Source organism: Coniophora puteana, assembly GCF_000271625.1.
Source record: "Coniophora puteana RWD-64-598 SS2 unplaced genomic scaffold CONPUscaffold_3, whole genome shotgun sequence".
NCBI lineage: Eukaryota > Fungi > Basidiomycota > Agaricomycetes > Boletales > Coniophoraceae > Coniophora > Coniophora puteana.
Genome location: NW_006913055.1, coordinates 1,488,081 through 1,511,089, shown reverse-complemented (window position 1 = coordinate 1,511,089; position 23,009 = coordinate 1,488,081). Strand labels below are relative to the sequence as shown.

At 52.8% G+C, this 23,009-nt stretch overlaps 10 protein-coding genes across 10 annotated transcripts; 4 read left to right on the top strand and 6 right to left on the bottom strand.

Annotated features, from left to right (window-relative positions):
* Positions 1 to 379: 379 nt before the first annotated feature.
* On the bottom strand, positions 380 to 2,202 carry CONPUDRAFT_119605 (NAD(P)-binding protein). The gene is made up of 9 exons (XM_007767671.1): positions 2,079 to 2,202; positions 1,904 to 2,011; positions 1,606 to 1,829; positions 1,456 to 1,551; positions 1,384 to 1,393; positions 1,174 to 1,314; positions 930 to 1,121; positions 660 to 865; positions 380 to 581 (listed from the first exon to the last, which is right to left on the bottom strand). The coding sequence occupies exons 2-9, from the start codon at positions 1,941 to 1,943 to the stop codon at positions 444 to 446; spliced, it is 1,047 nt and encodes a 348-aa protein (XP_007765861.1). The 5' UTR covers positions 1,944 to 2,011; positions 2,079 to 2,202; the 3' UTR covers positions 380 to 443.
* A 374-nt stretch (positions 2,203 to 2,576) lies between these two features.
* Positions 2,577 to 4,329, bottom strand: CONPUDRAFT_50375 (glycosyltransferase family 20 protein; the record flags this gene model as incomplete). The annotated part of the gene is made up of 4 exons (XM_007767104.1): positions 2,577 to 2,999; positions 3,067 to 3,462; positions 3,522 to 3,729; positions 3,791 to 4,329. The coding sequence occupies 4 exons, from the start codon at positions 4,327 to 4,329 to the stop codon at positions 2,577 to 2,579; spliced, it is 1,566 nt and encodes a 521-aa protein (XP_007765294.1).
* Positions 4,330 to 4,956: 627 nt separating this feature from the next.
* CONPUDRAFT_80544 (uncharacterized protein) lies at positions 4,957 to 6,671 on the bottom strand. The gene is made up of 6 exons (XM_007767299.1): positions 6,628 to 6,671; positions 6,539 to 6,578; positions 6,386 to 6,480; positions 5,613 to 6,331; positions 5,317 to 5,448; positions 4,957 to 5,264 (listed from the first exon to the last, which is right to left on the bottom strand). Exons 3-6 carry the CDS (start codon positions 6,450 to 6,452, stop codon positions 5,244 to 5,246), a joined length of 939 nt encoding a protein of 312 aa, XP_007765489.1. The 5' UTR covers positions 6,453 to 6,480; positions 6,539 to 6,578; positions 6,628 to 6,671; the 3' UTR covers positions 4,957 to 5,243.
* Positions 6,672 to 6,953: 282 nt separating this feature from the next.
* On the top strand, positions 6,954 to 9,107 carry CONPUDRAFT_163283 (uncharacterized protein; the record flags this gene model as incomplete). Its single annotated transcript, XM_007767670.1, has 3 exons — positions 6,954 to 7,012; positions 7,071 to 7,711; positions 7,761 to 9,107. The coding sequence occupies 3 exons, from the start codon at positions 6,954 to 6,956 to the stop codon at positions 8,939 to 8,941; spliced, it is 1,881 nt and encodes a 626-aa protein (XP_007765860.1). The 3' UTR covers positions 8,942 to 9,107.
* Positions 9,108 to 10,058: 951 nt separating this feature from the next.
* Positions 10,059 to 10,319, top strand: CONPUDRAFT_33172 (uncharacterized protein; the record flags this gene model as incomplete). The annotated part of the gene is made up of 1 exon (XM_007767042.1): positions 10,059 to 10,319. A coding segment is annotated over one exon (261 nt), but the record flags the coding sequence as incomplete, so codon positions are not given.
* Positions 10,320 to 12,203: 1,884 nt separating this feature from the next.
* On the bottom strand, positions 12,204 to 12,575 carry CONPUDRAFT_28541 (uncharacterized protein; the record flags this gene model as incomplete). The annotated part of the gene is made up of 2 exons (XM_007767033.1): positions 12,204 to 12,407; positions 12,462 to 12,575. Coding segments are annotated over 2 exons (318 nt in total), but the record flags the coding sequence as incomplete, so codon positions are not given.
* CONPUDRAFT_50239 (uncharacterized protein) lies at positions 12,576 to 13,208 on the bottom strand (the record flags this gene model as incomplete). Its single annotated transcript, XM_007767099.1, has 1 exon — positions 12,576 to 13,208. One exon carries the CDS (start codon positions 13,206 to 13,208, stop codon positions 12,576 to 12,578), a length of 633 nt encoding a protein of 210 aa, XP_007765289.1.
* A 1,970-nt stretch (positions 13,209 to 15,178) lies between these two features.
* Positions 15,179 to 17,627, top strand: CONPUDRAFT_119600 (uncharacterized protein). The gene is made up of 9 exons (XM_007767669.1): positions 15,179 to 15,482; positions 15,536 to 15,655; positions 15,714 to 15,872; positions 15,933 to 16,253; positions 16,313 to 16,344; positions 16,404 to 16,580; positions 16,641 to 16,706; positions 16,759 to 16,810; positions 16,875 to 17,627. Exons 1-9 carry the CDS (start codon positions 15,453 to 15,455, stop codon positions 17,559 to 17,561), a joined length of 1,644 nt encoding a protein of 547 aa, XP_007765859.1. The 5' UTR covers positions 15,179 to 15,452; the 3' UTR covers positions 17,562 to 17,627.
* A 273-nt stretch (positions 17,628 to 17,900) lies between these two features.
* On the top strand, positions 17,901 to 19,531 carry CONPUDRAFT_80539 (NAD(P)-binding protein). The gene is made up of 7 exons (XM_007767298.1): positions 17,901 to 17,951; positions 18,012 to 18,229; positions 18,277 to 18,372; positions 18,437 to 18,587; positions 18,655 to 18,846; positions 18,907 to 19,112; positions 19,177 to 19,531. The coding sequence occupies exons 1-7, from the start codon at positions 17,912 to 17,914 to the stop codon at positions 19,312 to 19,314; spliced, it is 1,041 nt and encodes a 346-aa protein (XP_007765488.1). The 5' UTR covers positions 17,901 to 17,911; the 3' UTR covers positions 19,315 to 19,531.
* A 55-nt stretch (positions 19,532 to 19,586) lies between these two features.
* Positions 19,587 to 21,478, bottom strand: CONPUDRAFT_151087 (DUF1793-domain-containing protein; the record flags this gene model as incomplete). The annotated part of the gene is made up of 8 exons (XM_007767668.1): positions 19,587 to 19,598; positions 19,654 to 20,130; positions 20,300 to 20,392; positions 20,458 to 20,596; positions 20,689 to 20,921; positions 20,979 to 21,056; positions 21,112 to 21,222; positions 21,278 to 21,478. 8 exons carry the CDS (start codon positions 21,476 to 21,478, stop codon positions 19,587 to 19,589), a joined length of 1,344 nt encoding a protein of 447 aa, XP_007765858.1.
* Positions 21,479 to 23,009: the final 1,531 nt, after the last annotated feature.

Below are 23,009 nucleotides of genomic sequence, written 5' to 3'. Positions count from 1 at the left end.
AGCTGTGGGTCCGACGCGGCACCTGTGTATTGAAAGAGACATCAATGGGTATCTTTAGGATTTTTCTCTCCGAACGCGGCGCCATCACAGACGCGTCGCACCGCGTTGAACTCGGCATCTCGGCGCGCTTAAAGACATTCGTGTCGCCAACGCGGCCAGACGGCGATCAAGACATCGACAGCCTGTCTCGCCCGCCAGCGTCCAACGCAAGATTGACGACTTAAAGCGTGAGCTTATTTGACAGCCGGCACCCTCACGATACTTCAGCTTCATTGGATTGCCACAGGGGCTACTCCAAGCCACTTCCTTAGCTCTGGATTGACCGCCGTGCACCTTTTTCTTCCCCTTTGGTGCAGCCAACTTCAACCATACCACAAGGCATAAACATAAAATTCCTAATGTGTCAACTGTGTGTGTTACACCTGATAATGATACGGCGTAGTTTAGCTGCTGACGCCGAGCAGTATTTCTGCCTCGGGCTTTACGCTCTTGTACAAATCATCGACGGTGTATTTGGGTTTCCAGCCCAACGCACGCCCTCGATTAGCATGACATAACGCATTTGTCCCCAGAGCACGGAGCTGTGCCGCGTTAAGGTGCCATCAGTAAACATTGGTACATTGACGGATTGATGATGGCAGAGGTAAGTATCCACTAACCAGAGGCATTTCCTCGCACTCTGCTGTAGTGAACGGTGTAGGCTCTGTGCTCTTGCTTTTGCCCAGCGCTACCATTGCCTCCGCTGTTGCCTTGGAAAGGCCATACCACGTATAATGTCCGTTCTCCGCAAAGTAGTACCCTTCACGACCGTGGCCGGCTCGTCCCGAGATCACACCATCGTACACGGTGATAAACAGGTCGGCGGCTGGTAAGACAGTTTGATAAGCTTAGCTCATAATCATTGCGCGGAGTCGGATCACAACACTCACTATCATCAACGTGCACTGCTGGCCACTTGGATAACCCCTCGCCGAGCACGCCGACCTCCCCGCGGCTCACACCATTCCTGACGAGGAGGGGAACAGCAATTGAATGGAGATTGCCGACTCCGGCGTCGTACAACGGGCCAGTCGCGAAGCCATATATCAAACTTGGAATGATGATATAACTCCTGAGATATCCTGCGCTCAAAAATCTAGCGTTCGCACGTGTATAAAAGAATGGGCACTATACCTTGGCTGTCGGCTTCGATTACCAACAGATCGACATCCCTGTGAATTTGCGTATCCGCGAGCGTGTCGAAGTGCTCAGGAATAGTGTCATCATAGTACTTCGTCCCTTCGAAGTTTCCTTCTGCTTTATCCATTATAACACCTAGAAAATCATTGTGAGTTCCTCACGCCCCAGCACCAAAAATGAAATCGGAGAAATGAGAATAATCACCAGTGCCGGACTAAGGTTATTATCAAATCATCAACATACTGCTGTTTTTGGAGATCATCTCCAAAGGCTCACCGTGTGTATCAAGATCGGAGTCACCCCAGTCTGCTCATACCGCTTCTTCAAGCCAGCGAGCACGGCCTTGATCGCCGGAACGTCGTCCGAGGAAGCCTGCGCCTCTTACTCAGATTCATAACCCTGGCGCGAATAGCACAGATCACCCACAATAGAAAACACAACATCAGCTTTAGCAGCCTGCGCCTCGAGCACATCGACGTCCGCGTTCGATCCCCGAACGAGCTTGATGCTGACGTTGCCCAGCCCACCAGACTTGACGAGCTCTGCTAGCTTCCTTTCCTTGTCCTCGGAGCGTACGAGCACCGTGTACTCGGACTCAGCCGCCGTGCGATGCTTGACCAGTCTCTGGATAACAGAGGCGCCGACGTAGCCTAACACCAGTCGTACGCGCGACAATAGTCATTGACTATCAGCTGCTCTCATGAAATTGGCGTGAACCGCTCACCTGTACCGCCGATAACGAACACTTGTTTCTTACCTGACATCGTTTGCAAATACTAGCTGAGGGTGGCTTGAGTTGACATTGAGTAGAAGGGCCCTTTACACTTTATACCTGTAAAACCCGGCGTTTCGGAGTTTAGCTGGTACTTAGTCTCAATGAGTAAAGTGAGAAACATTACAAATTACCGAATATCCCGGTCACAGCCTCGCAAAGGATGAGTTCACCCCTCTAACCGATCCTCAGGCCAACCTGACAAAAACGACGTCTATTATCTAGTACACGTATGTCAAGTATGGTAGAGGTTCGGGTAAGAGGAGTAAACTAAGGTAGTTCGTCGCGTCGGTTACACCAACGCTAGCCGAATTCCCACGTTACAAGCCTACGCTTCTGCAAATTGCGTGCCAGTCTTCTCGTCGACAAAAGGTCCAGTCTTTTCCTATGTGCTGCTGATGTACAATGTTTTATTGATCTTGTAACGCGAGCCAACATGCGTAGTGTGTACAGCAAATCCTGAAAAGAGCACAAAGAAACCGACCGATGGCCGAGCGAGATACCGATACAATGTTCAATCGCCGCCCATACCAACAGGACACACGTCTAAGAGAGACAAGCCCATCTAATCCACAGCCCAGAAATAAGGATAACAGAAAACCTAGCTTCCTGACATCAACCCACCTCATGCAAGCGCATGAATCTCCTTCGCGGTGATACCCCCCTGTTTCCCCTTGATCTCCGTTCCAGGGCCCTCGTCCTTGCGCAGATGCAGCTGCTCGAGCCCGAGCCCAGAACCAGCCCCGGCCCCGTTCGGCTCGGAGCTGCCACTGCCATTGTCAATACGGATCCGGCCCATTTCCTTGATGAACGACGAGCCCCAGAACGCGGCCGAGTACTTGTTGACGTACTTGAACAGCTTGCGGTGGTTCTCCGCGCGCGTGTCCGTCGGCAACGTCACCGCCTCGTGGATCGCGTCCGCGACCTGCTGCGAGTCCCACGGGTTGACGACGATCGAGCCATTGAGCGACTGCGCGGCGCCGGCGAACTCGGAGAGGATCATGACGCCCTGCCGGGCCTGCTGGCACGCGATATACTCGTATGACACCTGGGTGCGTTAGAGACGCGTCGTAAATCAGTGATGTGCGTTTGAGATGAAGTGAGAGAAGACGCACCAAGTTCATACCGTCACGCGTACTCGACACGAGACAGACATCGCTGACCGCATACAGAGCACACAGCTCATCGAACGCCAAGCTCTTGTGCATGAAGTGGATCGGCATAAACTCGACCGTGCCGAATCTTCCGTTGATCCGACCGACAAGTTCATTCACCGTCGAGCGCAGATTCTGGTACTCCTCGACATCCTGGCGCGATGGCACCGCGAGCTGAACGAGCACGACCTTGCCGATCCACTCGGGATGTTGCGTGAGGAAGAGCTCGAGCGCATGCAGCTTCTGCGGCACGCCCTTGATGTAGTCGAGCCGGTCAACGCCAACAATGACCTTCACACCACTGAACCGTTGCTCCAGCTGGGCAATACGCTGCTTCACCGAGTCCTTCTTCAGGTTCTAAGGGGGAAAAGACGCGTCAGTTGACAGGTGAGGCGACGTTTGGGATAGTGTCTCACATCGATGAAGGAGGCGGGCTCAATACCGATGGGGAATGTACCGACGTGGGCGAGACGACCCTCGAACTCGACACCGTTGGGCATCGTAGGCAAGCCCAGAATGCGGGTGCAGGAGGAAAGGAAATGCCGGGCGTAGTCATACGTGTGGAACCCAATGAGGTCGCAGAACAAGATACCGAGCAAGATCTCGCGCCGCACAGGGAGAATCCTAGCGCACACCCATCCCCGTCAACTACTGATCCATAGACAAATGAACAGGGGCTACTCACCGGTAGATCTCGCTACTCGGGAAAGGCGTATGGAGGAAAAACCCAATCTTCACGCCCGGTATCGGCTCCCGGTCCCAGATGCCCATATCCTCCAAACCCTCCGTGATCTTGTTGAGCTCCCTGCGTATCCATTCCCCACCCTGGTTCCCATCCACAAGCCCGCGAAGGAGCATCGGCAGCAGCATCAAATGGTAGTCCTGCACCCAGACCATCGAGCCGGTGGTCGTTTGCGACAAGACCGCCTCGGCGAACTGCATGTTCGCCTGGCGATACGCGCGCCAGTTCTCCTCGTCGAAGCTCATCTCGCCGGGGTGGTAGTGGAAGAGGGGCCACAAGATCGAGTTGCTGAAACCGTTGTAGTGCCGGTCGGCGACGTCGTCGTCGAGGTATACGGCCTGGCAGGAGTACTCCTCCATGAGGCGCTTGTCGACGTACGGCCGGTCCTTGGGCGGGATGAAGAAACCAGGCCAGCCGATCCAGGTGAAGTTGAGCGACTTCTTGAAGCCAGATAGGGCGGACACAAGACCGCCCGAGGACATTTTGAAGTGGTACTCGCCCGAGGCATCCTTGGTCATGGTGATGGGTAGTCGGTTGGAGACGACGATGAGGTGTTTGCCCTCCATAGCCAGGTCGGCGACGTTGGAGTCGGAGTCGCAGGAGGGGAAAAGGTGGTGCTGGGGCTGTGAGGATGTGGAAGCCATGTCTGTGCCGGGAGCTTGATATACACTATGGGTACAGCCAGAAACTACAAGGAAGGTCCCAGATTAGCACTATGGCAGATTATCGGATCTGCGAAGGCTCGGGGTACCGCGACGGATAGCGAGTAAGCTGGCAAACGTGGTGTCCGAAGCCTCCCTATGTAATGAATGCTCTCGTACCTACTTTAGGCTCAGCTCCTAGCTTGAAGCCGCAAAAGGGACGTGGCGGTAGTGGGTTAACCAGATGAAATGGATTGTATCAGGTTGCATTTTTATCTGATGCTATGATCCACTCCAAGTCTTGCAAGGAAACCTGCTAAGCGGTGACAACATTTCTGGGTCATATGCAGCTAGCGCTGGCTGGGCGCGGCCATGCTATTGGTTGCGGAGACGTTCCACGGATTTCTCCCAGGTAACCAGGCCCGGTCTGTGTTCCGAGCCCACCCGCTACACTTCCCTCCGAGTAATATTAATACTGAGAATAGTCAGGAGCACCACCCATCGATAAACACATTCAGTCGGATACAGTAGCTCGGAACATCCTAGTCCAGAGGGGCCGAGAACTTTCTCCCCAGAAACCCCACTACAACTGGCGGAATCGGAGCGGCGCACATTACGCACAGATTATTTCCTTCAATCTCAACATCACGTCTCACACGGCGCAGGCACTCATGTTTACTATCCTCGTTGCAACACAACGTCTGTCGACAGCGATGCATTTGGCAAATATACGATACAGATCATGGGGAAAGCGCTTAGTCGAACAGACCGAAGCCCTAAACAGTGTTTGTCAGTACCTATGGAGGTGAGTAAACAACTAGCACGTACCATGTCATCGTCAGACTCCTCCTTTTCTTCCTCCTTCTCCTCCTTCGCGGCCTCAGCGGCGGGAGCATCGGCAGCGGCAGCAGGGGCAGCAACGGCGGCGAACGCCTCGGGGTTCTCCAAGTACTCCTTAGCCTAAGAAGAAAATATATCAGCAACAAGCCCAAAAACAAAGTCAGGTCAGAATGCATCAGCGTCTGATTTTTATACATCCGTGAGACGTCAGTATTTTCAGTGTGTGATTGTGTTTGTACATCACTTGCATCTGACCACCTCTCCATAAAATCGAGAAAGCTCACCTTCTGAGCACCCTCAAACATGTAGTCGGTGGTGAGAGCAATGGCAATGAGGTTCTTGTACGAGTTGACGAGCGTATGCGTAACGGAGACGATGGTCGGATAGTTGATCGCGAGTGAGATAGCGGCGATTGTCTTGATGCCCGACAGGAAGCGACCGAGGAGCTCATCCTCTTCGATATCAAGGACTTCGGGCGAGAAGGAGTTGCCGTTGTCGAAGATCTGGACGACCGTCATACCGTAGGTGAACGGCGAGATGTTCAACATGTTGAGCAGGGTCGCCTCGGATGAACCGACACGGGTACCAGCAACGACGACCTGGACGTCGGAAACGATTTCAATCGTACCACGGGCGATCTTCGTGGGGATACCGAGGGCCTGGAAGAAAGAGGTCTTGCCGGGCTCCATGCCGGTGTTGCCAGCCGGGACGAAGACGTCCTTGGGGGCGAAGGCGCCAGCACGGGCAGGGGCAGCGACCTTGTTGGCGGTGATGATGTCACGGACATCCTTGAGCTCCTTGCTGGTGAACACGAAGCCGACGTTTCCGCGGACGTGGGGAAGGAGACGCTCGAACTGGGGGAGCTCAGCGAGGACGGAGCGGAGGGCACGGCGAACCATGGTGTTCTTGCCCATGAGGACGACACCTTTGCCACGGAGGGCAACTCGAATCTGGTGCATCTGGTTGGAACCGACGTTGTCGACATTGACGATGAAGATGGAGGCTGCATTGCGAGGTTATGGTCGACTGGAGGTGTATACCGGATGAGAAGACCCACGGTACTGAGTGATGAGCTCCTTGAGCTTCACGAAGTAGATCTGCTTTTGCGCACGAGTAGCACCCATTGTTGCAAGTGTGTTTTTGAGTTGAAGTCTGTTTCGTCATTCGGTCAATCTTCCCTCCACCTCTAGGTGACCACACTCAGACTCACTACTTTGATACAGTGATTACTAGAGCCTCCCGATTGACCTCTGTTTTTCCGGTGAGGACGCGTCTGGCAACGTCTGAAAAGTTACACACCTCTGGTGCCAATGGATTTTTCAAGGCAGCTAGAAAGTTCGTAGATTTCGTTAGACGATATACGCCAGTCCATACACCAAACCTTGTCCCGTCGGTATTGTCGGCATCTTCCGCATACTAGTACAGCTGTAGGGACAAGGTTCACCTGTACCAACGACCAATCACAGACCGCTCGTTCCGGAGTGAGCCGGAGGTATCCGGCAAGAACCGAAGAGACGCGGGAGCAGTATCATTACGCCAGAGAAAGACGGCGCCTTGTTCAAACCCTTCCGCCATTTGCACGCCGTCGTCGCGGTAGACATTCACGGCACAGTCCATGCAATGGAATGTGGCGATGGTTGTTACCAGCCCTTCACACCCTAGGCATCCGCCGTCACCATGCAAAGTACGCGTCACTGTTTTCCCTCGACCGCCTCATAAGCTCACCCTTGCCGTCCTTGCAGACTCACTCACGCATTTAACGCACGCGTTCCATGGGCAATTACCTCCTTCGCGGCGGTGTACGGCCTATCCGCTTCTCTAGCATCCAATGCCGGTTCTTCAAGGGCCGCTAGTTTCGCCCAGCTCCCGCGTACCTCAAGCGCCCCGTCTTCCGTCAGAACCGCCGCAAGAAGCCCCTCATTCATAACTATACGCGAGCGCGAAGGCAGGCCCGAGCAAACGGAGACGGCTGCCTGGACTTCACAGCTTTCCACTGACTCCAAGGCTCTCGATGCTCTGCAAACATTTCTCTCCCCCGACAACCTCACCACTTCCAACCCACGCAAACACACGGCCAATACCCTCAAGTCTCTGTATATATCAGTCAAGGCCAGGGAACAGCTTCAGAGACTCGGCGCCGATTCTCTCAGTCAGCTTATATGCGCCTTTGGTATTCTGTCAGCACGTTCCGACAAAACACCTCCCTTCTCAACACCGCATATATCCAACCTCATCGGCCATGTCGCGCCAGCAGGATACAGCAATTTCGTGTATCATCTCGCCCAGGATAAGAAACACCAGGGAATGCCAATCTCAGAGAGTGACAGATACTGGGTTATGCGTACCAAGGTGTCCAGCCTGGAGGCTGCTTTGAAGTGCAATGGTGCGCACATTTATCTCCCACTAACTCACGCAAACTCATACCCTTTTAGCATGCTCAATCAAGCTTCAAGGTGGCCGCTGGCACCCTCGCTACTGCCACCATATTGCACACCGTCACGATATCCACGATGAGATTACCCGCGTTATATGCAACTACCTACAGAACGCTCGCCCTCCGCGATCCCTGGTACCTGTCTTGCAATGTATCGCTAGTAGGCTCATCTCTGTGGGCGCCGGAAGTCAATGTCTTTGCATCATCAATGCCATCCTTCGCTGCGATACTACGCTCTTGGACCACGCTTTCATTACCCATTGCCTCCGCCAATTTCTGCGCTCGAGGCAGTTCCGAGCAGCTGCGAAACTCTTGGACGCTGTGTGCAGTGCCTTCCCTCAGCATCAGCGTAAATGGAAGTTGTATATCACAATGGGGGCGTACCGCCGTGGAGCCTCTAGGGTTGCCCGGTCGACTTTCAGGCGCGCCGAGATTACTCACGGATTTGAACGCTCGGCCGCCAAAGTTGCTCATTCGGTGGATTTTCGCTCTCCTGCTATACCTGTTCTTACCTTGAAGCTGTCTGGCCTCGCCAAGCAAGAGGGGAACAGCTTGTCCAGCCGCGAGTTGCACACCACCCTTCACTTTCTGTTGTCGGCGGGCCGATCATCGGCTGCCAAATCTCTTGTGCTCCGCCACGCACCCAAGCTCGACCAACACACTAAGGCTTCCTTGTGTAACAGCTACCTCTCTTGGACGCTCGCGCGGGGCCGCCCCCGCAACTCCCGCCTCATGCGCAAAGTCCTCCGTCTCCTCGACGTTTTTGTCCAGCGATGTGGTTTTGCGCCCGACCGCGTGACAGTTAACCTCCTCCTCAAGGCAATGATACAGTGGCGTGGCCTCCTCGACGCCCACAAGCTCCGCGCTCTCTTCGATCATATGGTGCGCAGCGGGTATCCCTCGGGTCGAGACGATGGCATCCCGCCCTTTGGCACACCTGCCGCGGGCGGACAGTTTGGGTTCAACATGCCGCGCCTACCGAAGGGGATCTCCTTCGCGAAGCATGTGCGGCCGATGTACAAGCAGTTCGTGAAGGCGTTTTATCTCAGAGGAGACGTGGATGCGGCGAAGACGGTGGTTGGGATTCTGAAGGTCGAGGAACAGGTATCTGAGGTGGAAAGGATGCGGAGGACGAAGGCAAGACGAGCCGGACAGGCCGCGAAGGAAGCCAAAGTGTAGACGAATAAGAGCTGGGACTTACGCGACCGATCTTCAAGTGGGATGCATGCGGTCTTTTCCCACTGAACGCTACCTCCTGGGCAGGTCGGGCGATATAGAGCTATTTTACAGCAGTTAATGTTGAGCTAGACGGGGTAATCCAATGAAACTGAAGTATCGAGTCGCCCAAATAGGTACTTGAACGCGCACAAGGGTGCCAACCAAGTGCCAACTGCCAAAGAAGCTTAGACTCGTAACACAGCCTCACTTATGCGGCCTAATAAGGCAACGAGCCACAGGCTCTCGCGTCAGAGAGACTGGGATAAAATGTCGACTCGCTGGCAGGCGACCGACGGAGTTTGAATTTTGGCTCGGCCCGAGAGAGATCACCGTCCGAATAGGGAAAATCAGCCCCTGTAGATTAGATACGACGCGTCTGAACGCGCTCCCCGCCTCATTAACGCGTCGAGCCCATGTATTTATGTACTTATCCCTTACTCCGCTCCCTTCAATTATGAGCAACCATTTCATTGTCGATATACCCGGGGCACTGTCCAATAACGCGCGCGAGTCGCTCAAGAAACTCCCTCGGTCATTCCTCGACAACCTTACATTCGAGCAGGTCGAGACGGTCTTTGCAATGACAACATGGTTCGACGCTCGATTCTCAGGCGAGCGAACGCTACGACACTTCCAAATCGAAGCTGCTATTCGAAACATAGCCGGAGAGCACGTTATTGTCCGCGCAGGAACAGGCTATGGCAAGACATTAGCCATGATACTTTCACTAGTCTTTGCACGCGTTCGAAAAATCGCCATTACAGTTTCTCCACTCAAACTTCTTCAACAAAACCATGTGAGCTCTATTCTTACTATAAACGCTCACCTAACGACCGCAAAGGTCGAGGAATTTAATAGCTATGGGATCCGTACCATCCAAATCAACGAGGATACACCCGATGACAAGAAACTTTGGAACGTGCGTATATTCCGCGCATATATCTACTAATCTTTACTCTATTTTATACAGGACATCGCTCGAGGTGTATACCAGAATATACTGGTTGCACCCGAGCAGTTCTTTCGGTTTAAAGGGCACATACCCCGCCTCGCCTCGCTCATCATGCGAGTTCATTCGTTCAGCAAAAACATCGGTAATCTCCTCCTCGACGAGGTTCATTGTATTCATACGACTGGGTTCGCTCGCAAGGGCGAGAAGGCTCCCTTTCGTCCTGCATACGGCCGGCTTAACGAAGTCAGGGCTGTTATTCCATCGCTCACCCCAGTCATGGCGCTGTCAGCAACACTCCCTCCTCCAACCCTCTACACGGTGCTGGACAGTCTGCGTATCAATCCAGACTTGATTAGCAAGATCTTCCTTTCGACGAACCGTCCCAACCATTTCTACGCTGTTCACCCGATGCATAACGGTCCCAAGAACCTCAAGAACCTTGATTTCCTCATTCCTGTCTCGTCCGCCCGCACTCCCTTACCAAAGACTTTAGTCTTTGTCGATACACGCGACAGATCTCAGGATATTGCTCACTACTTACGCCATAGATTCCCCACCGAGCTGCAGACAAAACGAATTGTATCGCACCTTCACCCCGGCATGTCAGAAGACTATAGCAAGGGCGTTTTTGAGGATTTCAAAAATACAGACACTGTCGCAACGGTTATCGCCACCAGCTGCGCTTCAAACGTGAGTCCTTTCGCATTAATATTACTATTATACTGAGATGAGTACAGGGAGTTGACGTCGCTTCTATATCACGTCTAATATGCTATGGTACGCCACAAACACTCATCGACATGTGGCAGATGTTCGGGCGTGCAGGACGTCTCCCAAACCTGCAGAGTATGGCGCTCGTGATCGCCGAGCCGTGGGCTTTCACCACTGAAGAATCCGAGAAGCCATCCAATGCTGAAAAGCGAACGGACATGGATGTACGCAGGTACATATCACTCAACACTTGCAGACGCGCTTTCAAGGCGCAACAGGATGGCGATGATTCAGACGAAGGTACGTTGTACATATCCTATTGAAATATGATTCCTCATAGCTAACTAGTATGCTACTATAGCACTCAATACGAGATACGGCCTGTGTTGCGATAAATGCAACCCAGACTTCGACGTCAATCGGTTCTTTCCCCGCCCACTCTACAATCCTGCCATTCCACTCGAAACACCTAGCCAGAACGCGACACAACCCACCACGAACCCACCGAAGAAAATTCCTCGTTTGAAGGCTAATCGGGACGCTATCACAGCGCGCCTCGAGAAGTGGCGGTCCGAAACAATTCGCACATCGGTGTACGCTGGCCTCTGGCCACGAAACCACTTACTGCACGACAAGAAGATCAAACGAATTATCAAGTCACCTCTAGGATCACTCCCCTCCCTCGCAAGCGTCGTCGCGCTGCTCACAGAAAGCGACGAATGGGCCGAGCACTTTGGTGGCGGAGTTTTCGCTATCATAGAGGAGCTCGACGCCAAGGAAATTGAGAAGCGTCCGCCTGTCAAACAAGAAGCTGACACCGACGAGATTTTCACGCAGAGAAAATACGCACACAAGGTCAAGAACAATCCGTGGATCGCCGCAGACACTTCCAAATTCAAGACAGAGCCCGATGACTCATTTCCTGAGTCATTGAGCTCTTTACTCGTTGACGCTGAGGGCTCTCAGACCAGAAAGCGTTCGCTTGACACACCACCACAGCCGACAGAATTTCAGTTTGTCTTCTCTAACTACCATCCCGATGCACAGCCAATGGCTGGCCCATCCCAGCCCAAAAGACGTCGCAAGAATGCGTCTGAAGTTGCTCGAACTGACTCTGCACAGCCCTCCCAGTCCAATCAACCAACTCGACTTAAGAAACCGATTCCAAAACCACGGCAGAAAAAGGTCAATAATTAGTCAGTACTTGTAATGTACAGTACTAGCGCGAATAAACTACATGTTTAACATCTGTGTACCGAGTGAAAAGCTGATGTCAGTGTTCGACTGGCGCTGTAGCATTGTGAATATATCTGCTGAGTCGTTACTGTCCTCGTCCTCGCCTGCTAAAATCATCTGCGCAAGAGCAAGACGCTCATCGTCGACAGAGCTTGTTGTGTCTTCTTCATATGACACAGGTGGAAGGCCCGGCTCCAAGCTCGAGTGGTTAATCGTGGTGAGCCACGCTTTTCCATGGCGCTCGACTCCACCATTCATTAATCTGCTCGCACCTTCCTCTTGGACGTCGAGTGTTTCGTCCTTGACGGTCCTCCCGGGTACGTATTCTGCAAGACGAAGGTCATAAGCCTTGTCCATGAGTCGCCTGACGTGTGACGAAGTGTCCGGCACTGTGTGGTTCATTCCACCCCAGCTGGCGCCGTACCACTTCGCGATCTTGAGTTTGATCGGTCTATAAATTGGTAAGTTAATCGCGTAGACCAAGAGCTGATCCCAGGAGGCGTGTATTCCTTTAGACGAGTAGTAGAACTAATAAAACATAAGATAGTCAGTAGATGCGGTATGACACAAATTGAGACGAACCTTGAGCGCATTAATAATGTGCTCTATGTTGAGGTCAGTCCCCATGAAGTGTCCGGGTCGATTAATCGACGGTATAAGCATGCTCTTTCGCATGAGATCGCTGTAATAAAATAGTTAGAACATCATACAGAGAGAAATAAAAGAAACATACGCGAATTCGGGCGTCCAGATCTTCTTGAGATGCTGTATGAGGTGTAGACACTCTGAAACATAATTGCTGCGCCCACCGCCAGCAAAACACTCAGTAAATGTACCTAGAAAGAGTTCGATCCGTCCGAAGTCGCCCGATGAGATCGCCTGGCCGAGCTCGAAGAAATACATGAGGTCTCTGTTCATAAAGACAATATTACGAAGCTGTCCGTCCGCAGCGTCTCCCTCAGCAAGGTTTCCAGGGCAGAAGAACTGCGTATGAATTTTCTGAGCCATCTCGAGCAGAGTCGACGCGCTGGGCTTGTCTTTTGCGAGCTGCTGGAGTGATTTACCGGTGACAATCTCCCAGTAGACTAGCACATTAGCCTGTAGCACCGTATTAAACAGCTGGACCATCGTCTGATAGTCCGGCTTCTCCCCGTGAAGTCTCTTGAGTCCGAGGATTGAGATCGTCCATGCGAAGCTACCAGGAGTGTCGACAGAGTGTTTGTGGACGTCCATATTTTGCCAGCCTAGGTTGAGTTGCTTGTGAAAAAGACCCATGGCGAGCTGCGGGTTTTCGATGCGATCAAGCGATGAGACGTCGTCGAGTCGCATGTGAAGGGCTCCTCTGAGGTTCGCATTCGTAGCGTGATCGTTTACAGAGGGTATGGGCTTGTCCTCGAGTTGCTCCTTCGAAAGTGCGAGCTGATCGATGCAAGTGGCTCGTAGAAATTCGATGACGCCGTCTTTTGTCATCTCGTCGACTTTTGTGGTCGACAGCGGGTACTCGTCGACCTTCATATTGAGCGGGAGTGGGCAATATTGCTTCGGCTGAAGCTCGCTAGGGTCACCCAGATATTCGTATGCGTCGCCCGAGGATCGCCTGAGTATTTTGATCAGATTAAGGGCGCAGTGTCGCTGGATATCCGCGGCCTGAGATATTGTTGGTCGGACGTCTTTTTCGTAAGTAATGAGCTCGCCGCGATTGCGCCGTTCGATTATTTCAGACAGGGAGTGACGAACGTTGGCCGTGCCATCGTTCGATCTGCGATATAGAAGGCCTTGAGTTCCCTTGAGGAACTTGTCGGGCCCGAGTTCGCGCTGCGTCCCGTGTGGACTATATATAATCTGGACGTTATCGAGTGAGAGGTAGAAGTCTTCGAGAGCGGCTGCCTGTGCACGCTCGAGCTGGGCTTCTGAGAGCGCGACATTCATGGCCTTGAGCGAGGACCATGAAGGACACAGACCGACTTTAGCCATGATTTCGACAGCGCGTTTCGGAATGTTGACGCTAAGTAGAAACAGCCCGAATATACTTTGAAACAGCATGTTCTTCTGGGATCGAAGGTGAGCCATCTGGCAGATCAGAGTAACGACTGCCTTCATACGACGTTAGATACATAGATAAGAGGATAGAAACCAATGAACTTACCACAGTAGATTCTCTAGTGATCTTGTCCGTTCGTTTTTGCCGCCTCTGTACGAGAGACGAGACCAGGTCAAACGCGACCGGCATGAGTACCTGAATGCGGTCGCATAGCTCAGCATCGAGATCGAAGCTGTCGGCAAAGTCAGGAGTTATGTCTTTGGTCGATCTGAGGAAGAGCTCTGCAGATGCTCGTTCCATTTCCTTGTCGACTACACTGAGTATATGCGTGCAAGAACCCTCGGCGAGATAAGCGTTTAGTTTGGCCTGCCATCCATCGAGGTTCCCGAGGACGTTCCACAGGTGATCCAGAGCTCTTCCCTGAAAAAACCCAGAGCGATAGTTGCCGAGATAGCCATTAGGATCTGCTGTAATGATCTTGATGAGCAAGTCTGCGGCCGACAGAGAGGCCTTCTTGACGAGAATATCCATAGCAATAGAGATCTTGCTCTCTTCATTCGCAAAAGACGGGTGCGCGTAGACGAGGTCGATCGGTTCGACCCCAGCCTCCGAGACGGCACGCAGTAGCTCATTCTTTCTTTGTTCCAAGCTGAGAGTTCCTAGCCAGTTGAGGTCCCAGTTAAGCGGCCGAAGCGTCGCCTGAGTGTAGGGGAGACCATAGCCCCAGTACGTCGCCATTAGATTGCTTCACGCGTGAGGAGAGGGTGTAAAAATGCGATTATATTCAACTATCTACGACGCGTCGGTGGACGCGTCGAATACCCCTGTCCTAAGATTAGATTACGGGCGTCGATCGCGTCGGCACCACGATGCCGGCTTCGCGAAGTCCTTACAAATCCGTTCCCATCCGCCAACTTTCACACTCCGTCGGTCGCCTGCCAGGGCCTCGACGTTTTGTCCCAGTCTTCGCTGCGCGAGAGCCCGAGGCTCGTTACCCGATTAGGGTGCGTCAGCGAAGACTGGTTACGAGTCTAAAAGAAGCTCATGCCTCAAGCCGTCAAGCTTGCGTCGGACGCTGGCGGGCGAGACGGTCCGCTGATTCGTTGATCGCCGTCTGGCCACGTTGGCGACACGAATATCGCGACGCGCGCCGAGATGCCGGGCCGACGCGCAGTGCGACGCGTCCGTGATGGCTTTATGCGGTGCTCGGAGAGAAAAAGAAGAGCACCCATGTATGTCTCTTTCAATACACAGGTGCGGCATCGGACCCGCAGCTACATGCAAGGATCTGCTGCGACGATGCTGCGATCAAATTGTGAATGACGGCGGTCGATGCCGTCCATCCTGCGTGTCTGTTCTTTACGTCATCTTCCTGACATCGTGCATGTCTGCGTCTACGTCCCACACCTCACGGCAGAACAAGCGGGGTCGCTGGTAACGACGAAAGAGAGCCGCAGGAGAGTATAAGTGTACGGAGCTCAGCAGGCGACGATGCTACAACAACAATCACAGATCGCTTTCTCTTCATCGAAATGGCTCCTCAGACTCTTCCAGTTCTCATCGTACGTCGCGTCTTCTTTGATCTTGACCATCCTAACAAAGAACTGTACGTTAGGTTGGCGCAGGCCCCACGGGCGTTATCTCTGCCTTATCCTTGCTTCGCAATGGCATCCCTGTGCGGATCATTGAGAAGGATCCCCACCCGCGACTTGGTCAGCGTGGGTCAGGCATCATGGTGCGTTCCTTCCATGTCCCGTAAACTAGCGCTTATTCTTACAATCCATGGCATGTAGCCCCGCACACTCGAAATCTTTGATTATCTCGGTGTCCCAGAGATCGCGAAGCAGGCGTACCCAGTGTCTCTGATCCGTAACTTCGAGCCGGGCACTACCAAAGTCAAATCGACCTTCTCCATGCTCCCAAACATACCAAAGACGCCAGGCATCCCATACGTATGTCCCCCATTCACACACTTTCCTTGCATCTGGCACTAATTCCTGACTAATTTGCAGGACGTCGGAAAGATGCTTGGGCAGCAGACGCTAGAACGTCTGATTCGCAAGCACATCGAAGAGTATGGTGTCCACATTGAGCTCGGGACGGAGCTTCGCACCATCGAGCAGCACGAGGACCGTGTGGTTGCGCACGTCATCAGGCGTGATGGTGACAAGGAGGTCGAGGACACCATCGAGGCGGCCTACCTGATTGGCGCAGATGGAGCGAAGGGAGCCGTGCGCAAGCAGCTCGGACTTACGTTCCTCGGCGAGACCTACGACAATATCCGCCTACTAATCGCAGATGTGAAGGTTGAGTGCTCCTTGCTGAGCCCGGAGGTAGGCCTTTCATACATATCTGTCCATGCTATGTTCACTGACATATTCGCGTGTTTCAGTACATGCAAATGTTTGGAACTTTCAATGAGGGGTGAGCCCTCCTATTCGTTCGGAGCACGTCATGGGGCAATCAAACTTACGTGCCTTCAGGGTTGCATTCCGACCGACCCCAGATGTTGCTGAAGACGCGTTTCAAGCCATGATCTCTGGCGAGGGCATCGATTTTGCTGCCCTTGCCAACGACAAAGATGCACTGGAGGCTCATGTCCTCAAGTACGCTCCCGCCGATACTAAGATTAAAGAAGTGCTTTGGGCTTCAGAATGGAGGTTCGTTCGTTTTTGCATGTCTGCGCAAGTTTCAATGTTTTGCTAAACGTTTTAATGCAGGGCCAACGTTCGCATGGCGGACACGTTCAACAAAGGTCGATGCTTCGTAGCTGGAGATGCCGCGCAGTAAATAACCTTTGCAACATTTGCTTGCGTATGTGACTAACCATAATTGCAGCGTTCACACTCCAGCTGGTGGCCAGGGACTAAACTCTAGCATTCAAGACGCTGTACGTTTCTTCCCTCCCATTACCCGTTACGCTGAGGACGTTCATTGACATCCTGACCCCATAGTTCAACCTCTCGTGGAAGATTGCCCTCGTCTACAAGTCCCTTGCTCCTCCCTCCCTGCTCGAGACCTACACCGGTGAACGCCTACCCGTCATCGCAGACATGCTCAACATGACTACGAAACTCATGGAGCGCCAGCGGACAATCGCCGTCCCGGCTAAGGCATGGGAGCGCGGCCCGCATGTGTACATGCTCTACGTCAACTACCGCACGAGCGACATCGTGCTCGAGGAGATCAAGACGGGCATCGAGCCGATCGACACATACGGCACAATCCGGGACGGTAACGTCGTCGCTGGCGACCGCGCGCCTGACGCCCCGGGTGTAGAGGTGCTCGGCCCCACAGGCGAGGGCAAGACGCGGCTGATGGAGGTGTTCACGCCTACGGCACACACCGTGCTCGTGTTTTCACCTAGTGTGGACGCTGCGCGGCCCCTGTTGGATGGACTCGCCATCTTTGATACGAACGTCGTCCGGTCGGCCGTCATTCTTCCGTCTGGCATCTCCGCCGCTTCCGGCGGACTACGGACGAGCACCATTATCGCCGACAAGGACGGCCACGCTTACAATGAGTATCAAGTGGAGAAGGGCGAATCACGGGTTGTGGTGATTCGCCCTGATGGTGTTATCGGCGCGACTGTTGGGGATGCGGATGGGGTGAAGCGGTACTTCAAGAAGATATTCGTGTAGTGCCACACTACTCATATAGTTGAGGTTATGCAGAGATCGTAAGATATGGAAAATGTTATACATGCGGTCAACCAATCCGTGCTCATGCCCACGTCGTTCAGGATTTCAAGCTGTTTGCGTCAACGACGATTTACTCACTCAACAGAAGTTCTAGTAAGTAGTATTCTTAAGCGGAAACATCGGGTTGATGACGAAATTAGCCCCTATTGCCAAGTCCGGACAATAGAAGTCCGCAAAGTCGGTGAACATCCAGCTTATCAAGCAACACGCATATGGCTCTTCGAGCTACTGCTATAAAGGCAGGACATCTCGTAAAGAAGCCCTCGTACTGAACCCCAGAGCACTTCTACATGTCGGGAAGAACACAAATCTTCTTCACTGGCGCGACTGGTATGTTTTCCGAATCTTGAACTTTGAGTGTACTCTCCATATGAACGATGTGATGAACAGGCTACGTTGGGGGAGCCATCCTCCAGAAGCTCGCTACACATCCAACAGCCGCCAACTCCGAATTCACCTTGCTCGTACGCTCGCCTGAGAAGGCACGCCTGTTGGAAGATTGGGGCAAGACTACGCCGGCCGGGGGTGTCAAGATCCTCCTAGGGTCCCTCACGGACTATGACAAAGTTACCGCACAGGTCGCTAAATCCGACGTTGTGTTCTCTATGGTAAAATCCGACTCTCTTTCCATATGCTAGCTGTGACACCATTGAAGGCAGATTCGTACAATGACGATCCGTGCAAGGCTATCCTTGCGGGCTTGAAAGAGCGCTTCCAGAATTCTGGGAAGGTCCCTATTTTGATCCACACAGTACGCGTCATGTTGTCCTATTCTAAATACCAATAACGTATGACTATCCTCTACGGGCATGCAGTCAGGGACAGGAACCTTGAAGGACGACGCGCAAGGAAAGTTCGAAGGTGAAACGATCTACGACGATATCACGCCAGACCAGATTGAGTCGCTTCCGGACGGCGTGTTCCACCGTAACGTCGACCTTCTCGTTCTAGCCGCCGACCGTGAAGGTGAGTTAATTATCTGTTTCTGGATACGCGAGTCATGACGGGGTGCTGGTTCATCCTTAACCTGAAGGGTATGCAAAGACTTACATCGTCTTCCCTCCCACTATATACGGCCTGCCCGTGGGGCCTCTATTTGACAAGAACATTTCAAACCGCCACTCTCACCAAATCCCGTTTCTCATCCGAGCAGGTGTGGCCCGCAAGCAAGGTGGCGTCGTTAACGACGGTCTGAACAAGTGGCCATGTGTACACTACGATGACTGTATGCGCCACTAACTTTTTTGTGTGTATCTCCCATACTAATGACTTTTCGATGCCCAAGGTGCCGAGTTTTACATTACGCTGTACACGGCAATCCTCGAAGATAAAGCCGACCACGGCCGCGGTGGCAACTACTTCATCGAGAACGGCGAATACAGAGCTTACGATCTCGCCAAGGCCATCACGGAGGAGCTGGCAGAGGTCGGTCAGAGCGACAAGTCAACACCAGTGCCATTCACGGCCGAGGAGTACGAGAAGACACCTATGGTTTGTGCTTCTCCTCATCGAATGGCGCTCAGGAAAGTGCTGACGAGGTACCTTCATATTTTAGCTCTCGTATTTCGGGACGAACTCACGATGCAAGGCGAGCAAGGCACGCGCACTGGGATGGAAACCCAAGCATCCTGCCGAAGACATCTTTGCGAGCATCAGACCCGAGGTCCGGGCACTACTCAACATCCAGCCTTGATGTCCCAGGTTAAATGTGATGTACTTGCATTAATTAGATACTGCTGATTCAGACAATTGAGTCGGTACAATGAGCTCACGTGTCTCAAATGCTTCCGTTGATGAGTAGTTCTGAGATGGACGGCTCGCGCGATGAATATCATGACCCAAACCAATAAATTAACTTCGTAAAGTCCGGATGTACAGAGATTGCATCTTGAATACATAATCGCATTAACCATTTGAATGAAACCAGAGGTTGATCCTCGCAGCACGTGGAAGGTTCCATGGCTTTTAAGCCACAAGCTAAGGGACAACAAAGTCAGCCGCATGTCATGGCGCATAGAACAGCACGACTCACCAGAGCAAGATGGCCACCCACAACAGGACGAGCCTGGAACTGATAGGTGATGCCCGAGCCGGCGGGCGAGACCAGGTTGAGGTCGTGCGCGGTGCCAGCGCCGGTATCATACAGATCACTGAACGGGAAGATGTTCCCGGCCGCGCCGCTCGTGATGTACGCGAACTGCCCGTCGATGATCGAGTTGCGCACGTCGGTGTCCGAGACGAACGCGGCGGTCCACAGCTCCCAGTCGGTCTTCGACCACGGCTCGCGTGAGTCGAGCGCGAGGCCGTATTGCCCGACCTGCGTCTTGTACCACGCCGTCTCCTTGTCGATGACGTCCTGGGGGAAGACGTTCGTCTTGATGAGCTTGTCGGCCCACAGGTTGTAGGCGGAGAGCCACGACGAGGAGTTGCCGTAGTTGAAGTTGAGGTGCTGGCCGCCGGCGTCGGTAGCGGTTTGGACAATGAAGGTGCTGAAGTTTCCGGCGGTGTCCTGCGTGGAATTGGTTAGCTAGTGGACATGCTTAGTAATGATGAAGGTGGCGTACGCTATACTACTGCTGCTTGTCGGTATTGCCAATGAGACCTTCCATAACCGACATCGCCTTGATACCGACGGCAGCCTTGATGGCGAGGTTGGTCTGATTTTAGTATCCGCCCACCGGGAAAGGTTCGAAGTCATCAGTCGATAGCTGGCCACCGGGGGTGAGGGCGTTGCCAACGAGGTAGTCGGTCCAAGTCTCAAGCGCGGATATCTATTGTCGCGATGAGCCAGCATCAGCATCTAAACCCATGCAAAGACATGAGGAACTGAACATACGTAAGGCTTGATCAGCGAGGTATCATTCGTTGCCTGGGTGTAGCTCAGGATCATGATGAGCATGTTACCAGATTCTTCGACAGGCTGGTTCTCAACACCAGTTGAGTTGTCGGTGTAACCGGTGGCAAGCACCAACCGACTAGAACAAACACGAGGAATCAGCTAACAGAGCCTTCAACTCATATCGAAGGATAGCTAACGCTCTGCGTCGAGAAGTAAGCAGCGCCATACTGGGTGTGGTCGTTGAACTCGGTGTACAGGATCGGGGCCGAAGGGCCGACTTGGTGGGTCCAGACATCGCCAGTAGTGGTCGAAGTCCAGTTCACAAGCTGGGTGGTGTCACCGACGGCCCACTCGGCGGTGATGTCGGAGTAGATGGATACGTTGTGGGAGCCACCGTCGTTTGCAGCAGCCGAAATGGCCATGTATGAGAAAGGTGTGCCGAGTTTGACGAGATCGGTGGGCTGTGTGCACCGAGCATCAGAAATTTGTGTGTATGCTATGACTGGCATCAATCTCACCTCAACGGGACTGAGGAAGTTGATCGTCAGGTCAACGGGACCAGCGCTCAACACGAAAGTGGATTGCGTGGAGGTGTACTGTGAGATGCATGTTAGTGACGAGGTGGCCCGTGAGCCGATGTGAAACACGTACGCTCATGCTCTTCTGCGTTGCATTCGCGGGGCTGAGGTTGGGAACAGCCGGAGCACCCATCCAGTTGTAGGCGGTGCCATCTACAGAGACATAGCCAGTCCAACCAAGGAACTAGAACTGTTGTGAGCCATCGTTGGTCGGACACGCGGCAAGGATGTACACATACCGAGCCAGTCCAGAACGTAGGCCAGGTTCCAGTCAGGGACGTACCCGCGCCTTGGGGAAGCCATGCCGACAAGTAGGGTGAGCGAACAGCAAGAGGAACGGCGGGAGGGAGAGCAGGATCGCTGGTCCAGGCGGGTTGGCCAGCAACGCTGGTGGCTAGAAACGCCAGAGAGGCGAAGGGGAGAAGGCGGGAAAGACCCATTGTCCTGTGTTTTGGTGAAGATGACGGCTGTGAGCTCCAGGGCTTTTATACGAAACCATGTCCTGGAGAGGTCCTGGTGTATCACACTGCCATGTCGTCAGCAAACGGAGGTAGGACAGGTATGACGAGGTCGAACTGTAGACATGTCTTGCGCTGAGCGATGGATATAAGGAAAAAATAAGGCGGCATACGGGTTGTCGTAGCAAGAATGGGAAAGAGTGTAACATCACTAAATCGGGGGGGAAATTTCGGGGCATAAACGAGATTATCAGTGTTATAATATTACCGTTGATAGAATCCTGTATGACCGTAAATGGCGAGGATTCAACATTGGTTAAGTGTCAGCTCACAATATGAGAACGGATTATGGTAGAATATCATATCATCGGGATCTTACCATCAAGTACCATATGATTGCGAGCTTACCGTGGACCAAAATTCAAGGTAAAATCACTCGCGATATGTGGGAGCATAACAAGCCGGATCTCATTTCGAAGGCAACATGATCATTCGATTATAAGAAACTGCCCATAAACCGGTTAGCCACTAACTGAAGCACGTTGAGCAGTAGAAAACCGACCTTTACAATGCATCAAAGCCAGCCTCGTCAGCAAGCGCTTCATCCTCACCCAAGAAACCTCCATCATTCGCCTGCCCTGCAGTATTGATCATCAGTAAAGTACGGCGGGATAGCAGGGCAAGTGGGTGTTGCGAGATGGACTTGATTTGGGCGAGGGAAAATGACGGCTCGCAAGGCCTTGTGAGACAAACAGTTAGCTTGGTGTGGATCGTAAAAACGCGGCCAGCTTGCAAGGGAATCAATATGCTACTACTGTACTTTTACGACCCGAAGTTCAGTCCCCCTGTCCCCCCCCTCCTTGAACTGAACCTAAGGTGGGTGGACAGTCCCCCCTGTATCGCACCCGTTGAACTTAGTATGAGGGACACGCGGTAAAAATAGAAATACCTTGTATATTAGCTAGAAATTGTAATAAATAAGTAACAGCTACTCTACTGACCTAAGAAACTAGTATACCGCTTGGTAGACACAACAACACTTACCTCAGCCCGTTTCCTTTGTATTGGGGACGTTAATGTCATTGTGGATGGTGTCGCCCCTGATGTTGAACTTCATGTCCCCCCTCAGACCAACCCTCTGAACTTAGGAGGGGGGACAACCGGTTATGGTAATATCCCCGACGCGCGACTTTCTCACGCCACCGTGAACTTCGGGTCGTAAAAGTACAGTATAGACACTAGGCTTCTTGGCTGCTGTGGTACTTTAAGCACTGAGATTTTTGATCGTCGCTCTCCTCAAAGTAGGTTAAATAAGCTTCTTTTGGGGTGAGTGATAATATTGACGAGCCGGACTTGTGGCAGATGGAATCTCTCGATGACGTGCAGAAAGAAGCTTGCCCGAATTCCTTTGACCCAGTGCAGGAGGTGGTCCGTGCACACGCCATTTTGCGAGGGTCAAGAGGCTTCTTAAGCTAAGGGATTCTGTACCGTCTCCCTGCTGCCCTTGCTTCCC